This window comes from Chiloscyllium plagiosum, unplaced genomic scaffold (genome assembly GCF_037043375.1).
Source record: "Chiloscyllium plagiosum isolate Xiang-an unplaced genomic scaffold, Cpla_swu_hap1 HiC_scaffold_23, whole genome shotgun sequence".
Taxonomy (NCBI): domain Eukaryota; kingdom Metazoa; phylum Chordata; class Chondrichthyes; order Orectolobiformes; family Hemiscylliidae; genus Chiloscyllium; species Chiloscyllium plagiosum.
In genome coordinates, this window is record NW_028270161.1 from 22,090,055 (window position 1) to 22,106,932 (window position 16,878).

The 16,878-nt window shown below is 41.4% G+C and overlaps 1 protein-coding gene across 3 annotated transcripts in view; it reads right to left on the reverse strand.

Moving 5' to 3' along the window:
• Positions 1-16,878, reverse strand: part of shank3a (SH3 and multiple ankyrin repeat domains 3a) — a 1,012,090-nt gene that overhangs the window by 632,916 nt on the left and 362,296 nt on the right. For all 3 annotated transcript variants that reach the window (XM_087999457.1, XM_043713934.2, XM_087999456.1), the window contains 2 exons: positions 12,137-12,304; positions 10,677-10,793 (listed from right to left, as the gene is read on the reverse strand). In XM_087999457.1, coding sequence (XP_087855583.1) covers positions 10,677-10,793; positions 12,137-12,304 — 285 coding nt within the window. The remainder of the gene's footprint in view (positions 1-10,676; positions 10,794-12,136; positions 12,305-16,878) is intronic.

The window sequence follows — 16,878 nt, forward strand, 5'->3', positions numbered from 1 at the left end:
GTAACACACTGCTGCAACTTGTAGGTAATCCATTTTGAAAACCCTCTGCAACTGACAGTAGTAAATGGTTAAAAGTCCCTTCCAAGTGGAAAATAATAGATTATTCATATTCCCCTCCAAACTATGGGTAATATCATTGGCTGTCTAATCTGAACTGTGGAAAACCCCCAATGAAATTCAGACTAAAGCACCATTGTTTGTCCTCTCCAAACTCTGGGAAAACACAGAAAGTCTGTCCATCTGTGCATCATATAGCAATGAAAGTGCTCCCCTACCTGTAGGAACACCATGGAAAGTCTCTTTAAATCGATGGCGATCATTGCTAATTGCTTTCTTCAAACTGTAGGTAACATTTTCTCTTAAGTATGGACAATGCTTTATAGAATGTTGTTTAAAAAGTGTGGTCCCAGAAATCACTCTCCGACAAACTGTATCCAGCACCACATTGATGGATTCCACTCAAACTCCCTTTGCATCACAAAGTCCTCTTTGAGTCATCAGTATGTCCTTTCAAACTGTGGTTAGTATGTCAATGAAAAGTCATCCCAAAACACATCAGTGCAAGTCCTCCATTGAAAACCAAATTCCTCTCTTGTAATTAACGTTATACTCGAATTTGTGGATAAGCAGTTCATTAAATGTCCCTAAAACCTGACATATAAGACATCAGATAATCATGCAATCACTGAATAGTTACAATACAGAAAGAGGCATGTGTCCATGCTGTCTCTGTGCAAGAACAACTTAGCTATTCCCACTATCTTCCTGCTTTTCCTCCTGTCCTGTCAATTTGTTTGCTTCAGATAATAATGCAGCTCCCTTTGGAAAATCATATTGTACCTGCCTGCACCATTGTTTGAAATATTACATTCCAGATTACAAACACTCTCAGCACAAGAGATTTTTCCTCATAATGTCTTTGGGTTTTTTTTTGCCATTCAACTGAAGTTAAGAACATAAGAAAGAGGAGTAGGCCATCTGGCCCATCCAGCCTGCTCCGCCATTCAATAACATTGTGGCAGATCTTTTCATGGACTCAACTCCACCTACCCGCCCACTCACCATGACCCCGAGTTCCTTTACTGTTCAAAAATCTATCTATCTTTGCAATAAAAACATTCAATTAGGTCGCCTCAACTGTTTCACTGGTCAGGAAATTTCACAGATTCACAACCTGTTAGGTTGATGTTCTCCGGTTCTAGACTTTATTACAGTTTCTCTCTACCAACTAAGTTCGGCCCTCATTATTTTTAAAGTTCCCTTTAAACTTTAACAGGTGCACAATGACCCATTGAACGTCTCTAATCTGTGGGTAATGCGTATTTATAAGTCCTGACAGGCTTGTAAAAGAAGTAGCTGATGGGATAGTTGATGCACTGTTTTTAATTTTCTAAAACTCACTTGAGTCAGTGACAGTCCTATTAAGTTGGAATATAGCAAATGTAACTCCTCTGTTCACAAACAAAGGGAGATAGAAAGCAGGAAGGTACAGGTCAGTTAGCTTAATATGTCTCAGAAAGAAAATATTAGAAGCTATAACTTGGATAAGTTCAGACAAATCAGGCAGAGTGCACATGGTTTTGTGAAAGGGAAATCATGTTTGACCAGTCGATTAGAGTTCTTTGAGGAGTTGTGGATAGACACGAACTGGCAGATGTACTGTAAATTGATTCCAGAAGGTATTTGGTAAGCTGCCTTGTCAAAGATTACTGTAGAAAATAAAAGCACACAGTATAGAGGAGAGCATGTTGATATGGATGGAAAATTGGCTGACTAACAGAATGCCAAGAAGTCAGGGTAAATGGAGCTTTTCATATAGGCAAAACATCAAATATAGTAGCAGAAGTAGACCATTCGGTAACAATCTCGGGATTATTACAGTGCCACATGCTAGCTGAAGTAGAAAGAGCAGGATATACATTTTTTTCTTATAATCTGGAATTATGAACCACCTATGACCATGAAACCATTGTCGATTGTCAAAAAGACCCATCTACTTCACTAATGTTCTTCAGAGAAGGAAATGCCATCCTCACCTGGTCTGGCCTGCATGTAACTCCAGACCCACTGCAATGTGGGTGACTCTCAATGCCCTCTGAAATGGTGGGGAACAAGCCACCCAGTTGTACCAGTTGCTACAAAGTCTCAACAAAGAAATGAAATGGACAGATTACCTGGCATCGAACTAGGTACTGGAAAAGACAACAGCAGAAACAATTCTTTTGATCCAGCAAAGTCCTCCTTCCTAACATCTGGGGGCTAGTGCCAAAATTGGAAGAGCTGTCTCCCAGGCTAGTCAAGCAACAGCCTGATATGGTCATACTCAAGGAATTATGCCTTCCAGACAATGTGCCAGACACCACCATCACCATCCCTGGATATGCCCTGTCCCACCAACAGGGCAGACCCAGTAGAGATGGCGGCACAGTGGTGTACAGTCAGGAGGGAGTTGCCTTGGGAGTCCTCAACATTGACTCAGAACCCATGAAGTAAAAACAATGACTGCAGATGCTGGAATCCAGAATCTGGATTAGTGATGCTGGAAGAGCACAGCAGTTCAGGCAGCATTCAAGGAGCAGTGAAATCGACAGGGAGGAGAGGGTGGAGTGGATAGTTGGAAAAGGAGATAGGCAGGAGGGGATGAAGGTGATAGGTCAGGGAGGAGAGGGTGGAGTGGATAGATGGAAAAGGAGATACGCAGGTTGGACTATCTGGTTTCCAGCATCTGCAGTTATTGTTTTTACCTCGTTGATTTTAACCCTACTGCGAATCCTCTTGCAAGGATGCTTGCCTTGAAGAGGTTTTCCTCCTCTCTCTAAAAGAATCTCAGGGAGTCCCTCTCCCACTGCAACTCCTCCCTGACCTATCACCTTCATCTCCTCCCCCACTCACCCATTGTACTGTATGCTACTTTCTCCCCACCCCCACCCTCCTCTAGCTTATCTCTCCACGCTTCAGGCTCACTGCCTTTATTTCTGATGAAGGGCTTTTGCCCGAAACGTCGATTTTGCTGCTCCTTGGATGCTGCCTGAACTGCTGTGCTCTTCCAGCACCACTAATCCAGATTCAGAACCCATGGAGTCTCATGGTTTCAAGTTAAACATGAGCAAAAATCTTCCTGCTGATTACCATGTATCATTCTCCCTTGGCTGATGAATCAGGATTTCTCCACATTGAACAACATTTGGAGGAAACACTGAGGATGGCAAGGGTGCAAAATGTACTCAGGGTGGGGGATTTCAATTTGCCCAACTGCAAAATACGCTAATGATCCTTGGGCAGCACCTTCCAAATCCACGACCTCTTACATGTAGAAGGACTAGGGCAGCAGATACATGGGAACACCACCATCTGCATTTCTCACCACCCTGTCTTCGAAATATATTGCTGTTCCTTCTCTGTTGCAGGGTCAAAATCCTGGAATTACCTCCCTAACTGCATTATGGGTCAACATTACAACATGTGGACTGCAGTGGTTCAAGGCAGCAGTTCACCAACACCTTCTCGAGGGCATGCAGAGACCAGCAATAAATGCTGGTCCAGCCAGCAACACCCACGTCCCATGAGTGAATGAGGGAAAAAAAATTATGTGGCTGATGTGATGGTACATGTGGAGGGTTTCAGGTTCTGGAGGAGGTGGGACTAGTACAAACTGGATGGGTTACACCTGGACAGGACAAGGACTGATGTCCTCGGGGAGGGGAGGGGGGGTTATTTGCTGGAATTCTTGGGGAGACTTTAAGCTGGGTGTTGTGTAATGAGAAAGTAATAATTGACAATCTGTTTGGGCAGGATCCATTGGGAAAGTGGGAAGATAATATGACTGAATTCTTCATCAAGGTGAAAAGTCACATATTGATTCTGAAACTAGGGTTCTGAATCTAAACAGAAATTATAATGAGGTGTGAGTTGGCTAGGATACATTGGGGGATGTTATTTAAAAGGATGATGGTGGAAAGGCAATGGCAAACATTCAAAAAGCATATGGATGAACTAGAACAATTGGTCTTTCCTGGTGCAAAAGCAAATTCGAGAAGTTGGCCAAACTATGACTTACAAGGAAACTGAAGATAGTACTAGATGCAAGGAAGAGGCAGAAGTGGCCACAAAAACACAGACCTGAGGAGAAGTTTAGAATCCAACAAAGGAGGTCAAAGAGATTTCTTAAGAAAAGGAAAACAGCGTGCTCGTGTAAGCTTGCAGGGAATACAAAAGCTGACTGGAAAGCTTTCACTCGCTATGTGAAGGGAAAAGATTAGTGAAGACAACTGTAGTTAGATATAGTCAGGAACAGGGGAATTTATAATGAGGAACGAAGATATGACTGACCAATGAAATACATACATGGCTCTGTGTTCACAAAGGAAGACACCAATAACATAGCAGAAATACTGGGGAATTCAGTGTTTAGTGAGAGGGAAGAATGCAAGAATATCAGTATTAGTAGGGAAATGGTTTTGGGGAACTTGATGGGATTGAAGATGGATACATCCTCAGGGCCTGATAATCTACATCCCTGAGTACTTCAGAAAGAATAGGAAGCTCTAAAAATAGTGGCTGCATTGGTGGTCATCTTCCAATATTCTAAAGACTCTGGAACTGTTCCTACAGACTGGAGGGTAGCAAATGTAACCTCTCTATTCAAAAAGGGAGATAGACAGAAAACAGGGAATTATAGACCAGTCAGCCTGATGTCAGTAGAGGGGAAAATGCTAGAGGTCTTTATAAAAGATTTAATAATATAGTACTTGGAAAACAGTAGCAGGATCAGACAGAGTCAGCATGGATTTACAAAAGAGAAATCATGCTTGACAAATCTACTGAAATATTTCAAGGATGTAACAAGTGGAGTTGATGAGAGGGAATCAGTACTTGTGATTTATTTGGACTTTCAGAAGGCTTTTCACAAAGTGTCACATAGGAGATTAGCATGCAATATTAAAGCAGATCGGATTGGGGGAGGTGTGTTGAGACGGATAGAGTACTGGCTGGCAGACAGGAAACAAAGAAAAGAAATAAATAGGTCTCTTTGAGAATGGCTAGTGGGTACCACAGGGATCAATGCTAGGTTTCCAGCTATTCACAATGTATATTAATGATTTTGACGAGGCAACTGAATGTAATATCACTAAATTTGCAGGTGACACAAGCTGGATCGGAGGGTGAACTGTGAGGCGATGCTTCAATGTGATTTGGACATGCTGAGTGAGTGGGCAAATGCACAGCAGATGCAAACAGGAAGGCAAATTCTGATCTGTTTAGCTATAAATAGAGAGAGAGAGGAATGTACAATGGGACCTGGATGCCCTCGCACACCAGTCACTGCACATGCAGCAGGTGGTTACGAAAGCCAATGGTATCTTGGCCTTCACAGTGAGAGGATTCAACTACAGGAGCAGGAGAATCGACATTTTGGGTATCAGGAAAGGGCTGATGAAGGGCTTATGCCTGAACTGTCACTTCTCTTGCACCTCAGATGCTGCCTGACCTGCTGTGCTTTTCCAGCACCACACTTTTGACTCTGATCTCCAGCATCTGCAGTGTGCTCACTTTCTCCTTTAAATGACAGCAGATTTAATTTGACCTGAAGACCAAGGGAAGAGGACTTCCACAGGAATATTGGAAGGTCCGGAAGAAGAGTGAACTTGAGAAGGGAATGGTGCAATCAGTCTTGATATTGTAAAGGAGGAAGAAAAGACTTGGGAGCTTAGAATGCAAAAAGAAATAACAGAGGAAGATTTAAAGGAGCATTGACCAAAAGAGAATTGACAAACATAGGACCATTGCAGTAAGTAGTTAAAAAAAAAACACTTTTTAAACAAAGGCACTGTTAGAATCTAACTGCTCTCCATTGGACTATTGTGCTTTGTGATTCTGGAACAGTTGAAAGTGAAGGACAATTTCATTTCTCCAGAGGCTGTCATGTATATGTTGATAACCAGGGCAGTGATTCAGCAATCAGCATAGAAAGTCACAGTGTGAAACAAGACAACAGAGCCCAATTCAAATGGCACCAAAGAAGCAGCCTTATCTACAGTGGGTCTTGAGACTGCCTGTCAGACACTATCAGAGAGCAGACTGCCACTGTGAATGGCTTGTCACCTGGGATTACACAACCAATTTCAATCAATAATTCTCTCGCGCTTATTCCTTATCTCAAATTTTGTCCTTCACTGACAGTAAAGATCAGTGTAAGAATACACCGACTCTCTCCTGGGTTTTAAGAAGTTATGAAAAAATATGAAGATATATGAAGAGTTCTTTACAATCTGAAAATGATTCTGGCTGCTAGGTTTTTCTTCAGCCTCTGCTCCATGAGACCTGTTACCAGCCTGCTGATCTTTTAATACAGTTCTTTAATGTGAGGCATCACAAGAGAGTGCAAGATATTCAAATTAAGAAGGCACTGTGTTCCAGCCCAAATCAATGTCACCAAAGCTTTCCAACAGAGTTATTGCCATATCACACAAACAATTGCTACTGCACTCCGACAGGAAGAAGTGATTAATCACAGATCAGACCCAGAACTTTCTGACTCTATTAGTAAGTGATTAAAGAAAACACCACATTCTGTTCTATGATAATGAATTGGCACTTGACACTGCTAGAGACTTCCAGCAGATGGAAGAGTTGTCCTTGATGAACTTGAAAGATGTTACAAATGTCAGGTTAATTGAACTGGCAAGTAAGTCAGGAGTGGAATCTTTATCATCGTAGATTATCAGAGAATCAAGGAATTGCTTTGGCCTCCTTCCCTGAGAAATTATGTTCTTGCTATAGAGGGAGTACGGGGTGACAGTCTAATGAAAGGGGATAACTATTTAGGATCGAGGAAAGAAGAATTTTCTTCACCAGACAGTGGTGAGTCATTGAATCCATTAATACAGAAAGCAGTTGACGCCAAAACATTGCATGATTTCAAGAATGAGTTGGATCCACAGCAATCTTTGTTTTAAACGACACCTTATCAACTGGCACTCTGGATAAACCAGCAAAACTGATATACCTTGAATACTTAATTACCTTAAATACCACGAGCCACTGCAAAGACCAAGTACTTATCCTGTAATAAAATATAATATAAAGCTAGAGATAAGAAAGCAAGCCTTATTGAAAAGTGAGTGTAGGATTTGGATTACAGGAGAGACCGAGTACTATGTGTAGTGAAGCACTGAGATCAGGTCATATTGAATTCAATTCGATACAACTTGTGTATGAGGAACATTTAAAGCATTTTCAAATAAGAATATTGGGAATGGAATTCCAAAGGACAGAGCATGGTAAAGAATTCCAAATGGCATTGAAAATCAAAAGGATGGAAATACAATTTGAGGAGCTAGAACTGGAGCTGCAATTGAGAGAGAGAAAGGGATAAACATTCAGGCTATAAATAGTAGCGTTTTTTAAAAGTGAGATTTCAGAAGCTGAGGAGGGCTCTTTGATCAGGAGAATCCTCATCATATTGTGAAATCCAGGAAGGAAATGGTTAAATCTGTACAGGCCCTACCAAATTTTGAGGAGATGGCTGAGAAAGCATTCTTTATGTCCTTTGAGGAAACAAAGCAAGACAAATGAATTGATTGAAGGAACACTGTTCATTGCCCATGCAAAGCAAATTGACAGGTAAAGAACAGGTAATTTATGCTTCACTGTCAGAGGAGATTTCTAGGGATTATAGTGCTGTAAAAGGAGCTATACTGAGCATATATGAGTTAGTGCCTGAGGCATAAAGGGAATGGTTTCAGAATTTAAGGAGACAGCCTGGGTAAACCTACACTGAATTTGACAGAGTTAAGTAAAATAATATTGACAGATAGATATAAACATTAGAAATGAAACCATGTACGTAGCTGTAGTCCTCAGAGAAGAGCATTCTCTTAATAAGAATTTAAAAACTCACTGGGGAGGTACATGGCTCAGTGGTTATCACTGCAGCCTCACAGCGCCAGGGACATGGGTTCAATTCCACCCTCAGGCAACTGTGTGGAGTTTGCACATCTCACTGTGTCTGTGGGTTTCCTCCAGGTGCTCCAGTTTCCTCCCACAGTCCAAAGATGTGCAGTTTAGATGAATTGCCCACACTTACTTTCCCATGAATGTGCAGGCTAGATAGACTTATCATGGGAAATGGAAGGTTACAAGGATAGGGGAGGGGAGTGCGGTTGGGTGCAATGCTGTTTGGACGATTAGTGTAGATATGATGAGCCAATTCACCTGCTCCTACAGGGATTCCATGATTCTATGACACTGCAATAAGAACAGAATTAATAAGAAGCTGACAGGAAGGCAGCAATAATGGCTGATGATTATGAGCTGACCCATACAACTAAGCCTTTTTTCTGTCACCTACATGAATTAAAAAGAGAAAGAGAGTGGGAGAGTGAGAGGAAGACAAGCAGCCAAGGTGGAGAGCTGAGAATGCCCCAAGATCTCCTCTTCAGATCAGAAAGGAAAGCACTGAGGGGAGAGATGAAAATGAAAGGTCCAAGTATTCCCATTGTAACAAAGTGTTTGGAATGCTGTAAATTTAGAGGAAAGGCCATGGGAATGTTTGGACCTCATAGGACTTAGCCCAAAACAGAACGTAAAAGGAAAATACCACCATTCAATTTGTAACTTCAACTACATGTAAGAGACCAAAGGTAAGCACTGTTGAGAGTGCAGGAGAGGTGAATAAAATGGTAATGAGAGTTACAAAAGGATTTTGGCCGAAGCGAAGATCACCCTGTTTTTCACAAAAGACACAGCCAAGCCTGTAACTATATTAAGAGATTGCTGGAGGAGGATTTTGGTTTCCCTCCACAGAGTTCAATGAAAATTAGTGTGGTAGTAAAAGTGATAAGTGGAAAGTGTACCCAGGCTTCATAGTACAGAGTCCATTTGGAATGTGACTTGTCAAGACCAGTGGTGGTTAGGCCAGTTAAGAGATTACCTGTTGGCAGAGTTGATCTACTCCTGGGGAATGATTTAGCTGGAGTGAAAGTTACACCTTCACCTATAAATACAGAAAGTCCACATTGAGGCCAAAGAGATGAATTAGAGACAAGAACAGGTTCCAGGAATTTTTCCAATATGCTTGGTGACCAGAACAATGGCTAAAGAATGTCCCTCATCAGAAATCACAATAATAATGCAAGTAGATGTTAGATTAGCAGAAACTCTGTTTAAGACTGAATGTAATTTGAAATTAATTTTTGACATGTCTTTGTTAATTAAGACTTAAAGTCATAGAGTCAAATAGATGTGCAGCATGGAAACAGGCCCTTCGGTCCAACTCGTCCATGTCAACCCAATTTAGTCCCACCTGCCAGCACCCAGCCCATGTTCCTGTAAACCTTTCTATTCATGTACCCATCTAGATACCTTTTAAATGCTGCAGTTGTACTAACTTCCACTACTTCCTCTGGCAGCACATTCTACACACGCACCACCCTCTGTGTGAAAACAAAATTGCCCCTCAGGTCTCTTTTATGTCTTTCCCCTCTCACTCTAAACCTATGCCCTCTAGTTCTGGACTCCCCCACCCAGGGAAAAGACTTAAAGTACTTCTAGAGTTAAATACATTAGTATACAGAGGAACCTTGATTATCCAGCATTCAATTATCCAAATATCGGATTATCTGGCAAGATCGCAAGGTCCCGATGCTCAGCTAAACTGTGTTATCCGGCATTCGATTATCCAGAATTCGATTAACCAATAGAAATAGTCCCTGCCCATGTCCTTTGGACAATCGAGGCTCTTCTGTAATAAGCTCACATTGAAATAGATTGTGTTCTGGAGTGCTACTGAGAGGAAGTGGAGACATCCTCAGAGACCTGCAGCCAAAAATATGGGCAGTTGTTCATCAAATGATGGTTCTGTCTAGCTGTTCTAAGAAGATTTTACAAAGTGGCACATGAAATTCCTATGGCAGGACACGTAGGAATAAAGAAAACTCAACCATCAATTTTTAGGTATTTTACCTGACCAGTATTTCTTAAGAATGTAACGCAATTCTGCAAAATGGGTAACTCATGTCAGGTCATATAAAAACTTCAACAAGTTACTAAAACAGAAGCTTTGAAATGAATACCAGTTTTCGAAGAACTTTTCATTCAAGTGTTCATAGATTGTATGGGACCATTACCAAAAACAAGAGCCGGACACAAGTTATATAGGCATAATAAGTATGACAACATCATTTACAATCCCTTAATCCCTTAACCACATTTATAGCTAAGGAATAGTGGAGAAGTTAACCCTTCTTTTGTTACTTTGCCTTACCAATGGAAATACAATCTGACCAACATTCCAACTTTATGACCAAAGTGTTTTCAGGAGATTGTTCTTAAGACAAAAAGACAAATCCTCAATATTGGATTATGTGTCTATGTTTCTAGAAAAACTCACAGGAGTATTATTTCTTTCTGAGATTGAAGGGTTGCTGGCAAATGCTATTAACATCAAGGGCTAAAGAGACACAAACTATTGTTACACCAAAGAGGTTTACTTATCTGAGGTTCTGCTATTTGAGTTAGAGAATGCTCCAGCCATATTCCATACACTTATGAACTAAGTTGGAGCTGAAGTGCTTAACTGTGTAGTTGCCAACATGCTCCTAGTTCTAAGATATATTCTTCCACTTAGCCCCTATACAACATGCACCTCCCCTCCTCCTCCTCCTTGCCCTACTCACCTGATTGTAGAGTGCACAGATGTGCAGAGCGGTATTCCCTGAGGCATTCTGACTGCTCATGTCTGCTCCATAAAACAGCAAATGTTCCAGATGTTGCACATGTCCATACCGGCAGGCCTGAAGCAAAACAGCATTATTGATATCATTTATTAATTCTTAATCTGGCTTGCAGATGTCACTGGCAAGATTGGCATTTATTGCTCATCCCTAGATTGCCACATTTGGCTTGATAGGCTATTTCAGACTAGAGTTGAGAATCAGCAATGCTGATTTAGGATTGGAATCAGGTGACTACAACAGCAACAACATGCATTTATAAACATGGTCAAGCAGGTATTTCCCAGGAGCATAATCAGACAGACAACCTCAGGGTTCAACATATCTTTCATTCTGTCATTACAATTAAGCTGAAATCAACCTTGGTTCAACTAATCTGGTATCATTGGACATGTTTGGCCATTTTCCCTTTACTTGACTCTATCAAAAAATCCCTTTGTGGCAAAACAAAGGGAAAACCATGCCAAGTTTCTGCTCCTTTTCCTGTTCTCCTTTGTGCTTTAGCTTGGAATGGACACAGCCATTCAACTGCAATGCTAAGTCACTGCAACATTGTCAATGCATCTTGGTTTTCTCTTCATGCTTATGGGCTTGCAGGTTAGGCCAGGGATAAGGAGGAGCTGCTAACTCCCTCCATGGCTCTTTCAGACCTGAAACCCAAAGCAGGTGGACTGCAGCACTTCAACAAGGCAGCTCATCACCACCTTCTCAAGGGCAACTAGGGACAGGCAATAAATGCTGGCCCAGCCAGTAATGCCCACATCCCACAAAAATGAATACATTTTTAAAAATGAAATATGTCTGGACGCTGTGTGGATACAAGTCAAAATCCTCTAATGGCCGTGTCTGCCCAGGCCTAGCTTTGCTTTTGGATGCACAGTCTGTCAATCCCTACAATGTGGAAACAGGCCATTCGAGTCCACACTGTATATCCCATGGCTAATCCACCTAACCTGCACACCTTTGGACAGTGGTAGGAAACTGGAGCACCCAGAGGAAACCCACGCAAACACTAGGAGAATGTACAACCTGCATACAGACAGTCGCTGGAGGGTGGAATTGAACCCAGCTCCCTGGCACTGTGAGGCAGCGGTGCTAACCTGTGAGCCACCATGCCACCCCAATCACTGAGCCACTGTGCTGTTGCAAGTATATTAGCACTTTGGTGAGAACTCAAACCTGAAAAATACAGTTAAAGGCAGGTCTTTGCAGAGCATTCAACTGATACATTTAGAGGGAGAGAGGCTGTTTCTGTCCCTTCTCCAACTCTCCAACTGCGCTTTTAACAGAGTCTGAGGATTCCTGCTGTGAGCAAACATTGAGAAATAGGAAGGCTTGCTGTCACTCTGAGCTAGTAACTCCTCAAACACATTCGGAACTACACCCTATCTGCCAGGGATTACCTGATGGATCTCTTGCCAGCCATTCTCATCCATGCAGCCAACAATAGCATGGTCATGCAGAATCAGTTCACAGCAATAAGGGTCTCCTCCCACCATCGAACTGTGGTACAAAGGCGTTAAGCCCCTGCTGTCCTTGTAATCTGGAGAAGCACCCAAATCCAACAGGGTCTACGTAGAAGAGATAAGCATAAAATTCTTACTGAAGAATGTATGGAGTCACAGCACAATCACTGTCGTATGTACAGTCACAGCACAGTTTCTGGAGGATGTAAGCACATGGAATGTACTGTATGACATACAGTTGACGTGCAGACATTGAATGGAGAATAGGTTGCACAACATGGCATCTATCACACGCACTGGCACACAGTGTAGTCCTGTTACACAAAATGATTATTGCAGGATGTACAGTCATGCAGAGGGAAACCACTGGATGCAGTCGCACAGCAAGTTTACTGTACCATGCACAGTCTCACAACATGGATACTGTACGAAGTTACAGAGTGTTCTTCATGTTTGATAGTGTCGCTGCAAGGAATAGGGGGATGCACAAGTCAAACAAAATGGGTAAAATTATAATGTAAGAAAAACATCAGCCAAATTGCACAAAGCAATGGTAGATTAGCCAGAGAAATACAATGGTGAAACCGATTGGGTGTTTACACAATGAGATAATTACAATATTATTTGTTTTAGGAATAGATTGAGAGATAAATGTTAGCAGGAAACAAGAGAGAACACTTGTCCTTTTTCAAATTGAGATGTCTTATTTCCCCCTGAGGGGGCAGAAGGGTTATCAGTTTATTATCTCATCTGAAAGCTATTACTCTTGTATAGAAGTCCTTTAACACATAGTACTGAAAGGTTATCATGGCTACGTATTCAGGTACGAGAGTAGAGACTGATTCCATGCAGTGCTGAATTACATCTACATAACATGTAATATAGGTGAACCCACAATGCAATGTTATATAAACCTTAGCATTTCTGAGTCAGGACTTCATCATTTCAGCTCTCCACAAGCTGAGGTAAAACATTTCTTTTTATTTTACTCTATTTTCTCCGCCCATATATGCTTTTAAGAGTCATTATTTTTGGATGTACCTAGATCTATTAGCTTCTGAAAAGATAAAAGCGGGTCAAAGTTCATGACCTCATGTGGTAATCACAAATCTTCCAATAGGGGCAGTAATCAGGTGCAGGAACTCTGGTGGATTTCCCAACTCTTAGAGCCTGATGAGACAGCACAGTGATTGTTAGCAGGAGCTTTGACTGGTATTCCCTCTCTTTATCCCCAATACCATTTTGGACAGTGATAAGGAGCAGGATTATTAACTGATTCCTCTTTTATCTAAGCCTGACCTTGTTGGTCAAGAGCAGAAATCCTGACTGGTTTATTTTTCTCCACATGCGGTTGCCGCTTTCAAATTCTGGACTGGAAAAGCCCAACCTGACAATGTGCATATTAAATTCCTTTTATCTAATTTTATACCCTGAAGCTATTTTTCCAACACTTTGGAAATATCTATATAGCAACATTGTCATCTTAGTTCTGTGACTGCCTGCTGGTTAGAGCAATTCTGTTGGAACAAATCCAGCCATCTTTCTGCTCATGGCTTAACTTTACATTACCCCCTCACTGCATGTCCTCTCATAATTAGTGGAGTTACTCAACCATGTCATCGTACTTCAGTGAACCCATCACTGTACTGGAAATGATGCAATTCAACATCTGTTTATAAAACACAACTCTAACTCCACTCTCATTAAATTCTAGTCCATTAAGACCAATGTGCAGTTAATTTAATAAACTGTCCATTTAGCAAACCAATTATGACATAGGATTGATATGGAGTAAAAATTCCTCCAATGTTCCATTAAAAATCTAACCCCGTCCCATTTTGTGGGGTCTCTGCATTCTTTATGCTCTTTCAGGAGTCATGAGTTGGTGAAAGGCCTCATGGATAAGAAGACATTAGTTGGACTTCCTCCCAGGATCAGAGCAGATGACAGGAGAACAGTGAAGAATGAGGAACAGGCAACTCATTTCTTGAAAACCGCTTGTCTATATAAAATTTCAGACCTGGATGTAAAATTCCAGGCCAGATGAGGCCCAACAGGGATTCCTGGTGTTCCATAGAGATTTGTGAGTTTTTAAAATTAGATCATGAGATATGGATGTCATTGGTTAGGTCAGCATTTATTTCCCATTCCTAATTGACTTTGAAAAATGGTGATGTGCTGTTAGGAATGAATTCCAGGATCTTGACCCACCAACAGTGAATGAAAGGCAACAAAGTGCCAAGTCAGGATGGCTAGGAGGACTGCTGTTGCCTTTCTAGATGATAGAAGATTAAAATTTGGAAAGTGCCACTGAAAGGACCATGGTGAACTGTTCCGTTGGTCTTGTAGCTGCCAGCATACATCAGTTTTGAAGGGAGTGATGTTTTAGGGTGGCAAATGTTTTGTCAATCAAGTGGGCAGCTTTGTGCTGCATAGTGTCAAACCTCTCAAGTGTTGTTGGAGTTGGACCATCCAGACAAGTGGAGAATATTCCATCACACTCTGACATGTCTTGGAGAAAGAGGACATCCAATGGGGAACACTCAGTGAGTTATTAGCCATCTGATCCCTGGCCTCCAACCTGTTCTTGGTACCATATAATTTATTTGGCTGATAAGTTTAGTTTTTAGGACAATGGGAAAGCACAGGATGTCAATGGGGGGGGGGGGGGGGGGATTCAGCATTGGTAATGCCTCTAAATATTCGGGGGGGGGGGAACATTTAGATTCTCTCATTACAAATGTTTAAGTTAGTGCCTGGCATATGTGTAGCACCAATGTTACTTGCCACTTATCAGTCCAAGCCTGTACATGGTCTAGGTCTTGTACATGGACACAACATGCTTCCGTACCTAGCCTTTTGTTGCAAACGATACTGAATATTCTGCAATCTTCTGCAAAGATCCCCCTTCTCAGATCTCATGATGGAGGGAAGGTCACTAATGAAGCAACTGAAGATGTCTGAGTCTAGGGCACTGGGCTGAGGAGCTCCTTAACTAATGTTCTGGGACATCAATAATGCCTCAACTATTCAGTATATGTATTAATGACTTCAATGATGGGGATGAATACCACACATCTGATTATACAAAGGTAGACAGCATTATTTTCACTATTAATAGAAGCAAGAAGTTATAAGGAAATATTGATTAAATGGAAAAAATACTGTGACGAATGGATTTCAGTGTAGTTAAGTAGGTAATAAGGTTTGGACCAGTGTACTTTATAAATCATGAAAAGGTAGAGAAAATTGAATACCGAGAGTCCAAGGCAGATTTTTGTAAACTGCCATGGACTGTGGTGGAAAACTGCAGTATATGTGGTTGGGAGTTGGGTTACATTTGTTCAAAGCCATGGCTAGATGTCTTGTGGAATACTGAGTCCAGTTCTGAGCAACAAGCATTGGAAAAGAAGCACTGGCCTTTTTGGAGCGAATGCAGTGTAGCTTTACTGGAGTTAAAATCGCAAACATCACCTTTGAACTCTCTAAATTCCAACTACACAAAATTCATTGGAACTTATAAAGTTAATGGGGGTAATATTATTGAAATTTTCAAGGTATTAAGAGGATCTGACATGGTAGATCGAACGAAACAATTCTCTTGTTAGGGAAGTGTCAGACCATTGTCTAAAATTAGAACCATGCCTTTCTGAAGCACAAAAACATTTCTACCTGCATTGGATGGAAAATGTTTAGAACTCCCTCTGCAAACAGCACTTGTTATTTGGTGAATTGTTAATATTAAATCCTCCCAGATTGTCATTCAATTTGGCCAAAACTCTTTGATGAAATATTTAGTGAAAGATTGCTCAGTGTCAACTACAGTCATGATCAGCTCAGCTCTGGTATTCGCTTATTTGTCCATGTTCAGCTCATGGCTACAGTGAGGTTGGTCGAGTCCCAAACTGTACGTTTTTTTTTTAATAACCTGCTCAGAGATGTTATGTAGGGTGGAACCTGAACCCATGCACTCTTGGACCAGGGGGTCACTACCATTACGTCACACCAACCCAAATTGAACATTATTTGTATTTTACATTTCTCAATTCAAAGAGTTCTTTGGGCACATAGATATTTTCATAAACAAACACTTCAGAGATAAAATATTATGGTGTACCTCTGGAGGTGGGACTTGTACACAGGCTACCTGGCACAGAGGTAGGGACATTACCAGTGCATCCCAAGAGCTCAAATTGCGCATTACTTATCAAGCAGGTAAATGTTGAGCAGGTTCCACTAAATTGCATTGTGAACAATACGTCCTTAACTTCACAGATGATTGGGAGCAGATTGACAAGGGCAAGACTGGTTCTTTTGTGCATTTTATTTAGCCACCTGTCATTGGAATGCTGCCTCTACATGGCACAGAGAGAGACCAGGCACAGCAATTCCACCACACTCCCCACTCTCAAATTCTCCATGCCAGGCAGAAATTCAGCCACCTGCGCATACGCAAATGGTTAAAAATCACACAATGTCAGGTTATAGTCCAACAGATTTATTTAGAAGCACTAGCTTTTGAAGCGCTGCTTCTTCATCAGGTGGTTGAGGTGCTCCGAAAGCTAGAGCTTCCAAATAAACCTGTTGGACTATAACCTGGTATTGTGTGATTTTTAACTTTGTTCATCGCAGTCCAACACCGGCTCCTCCAAATCATGTATACAAATGGTGACATCATT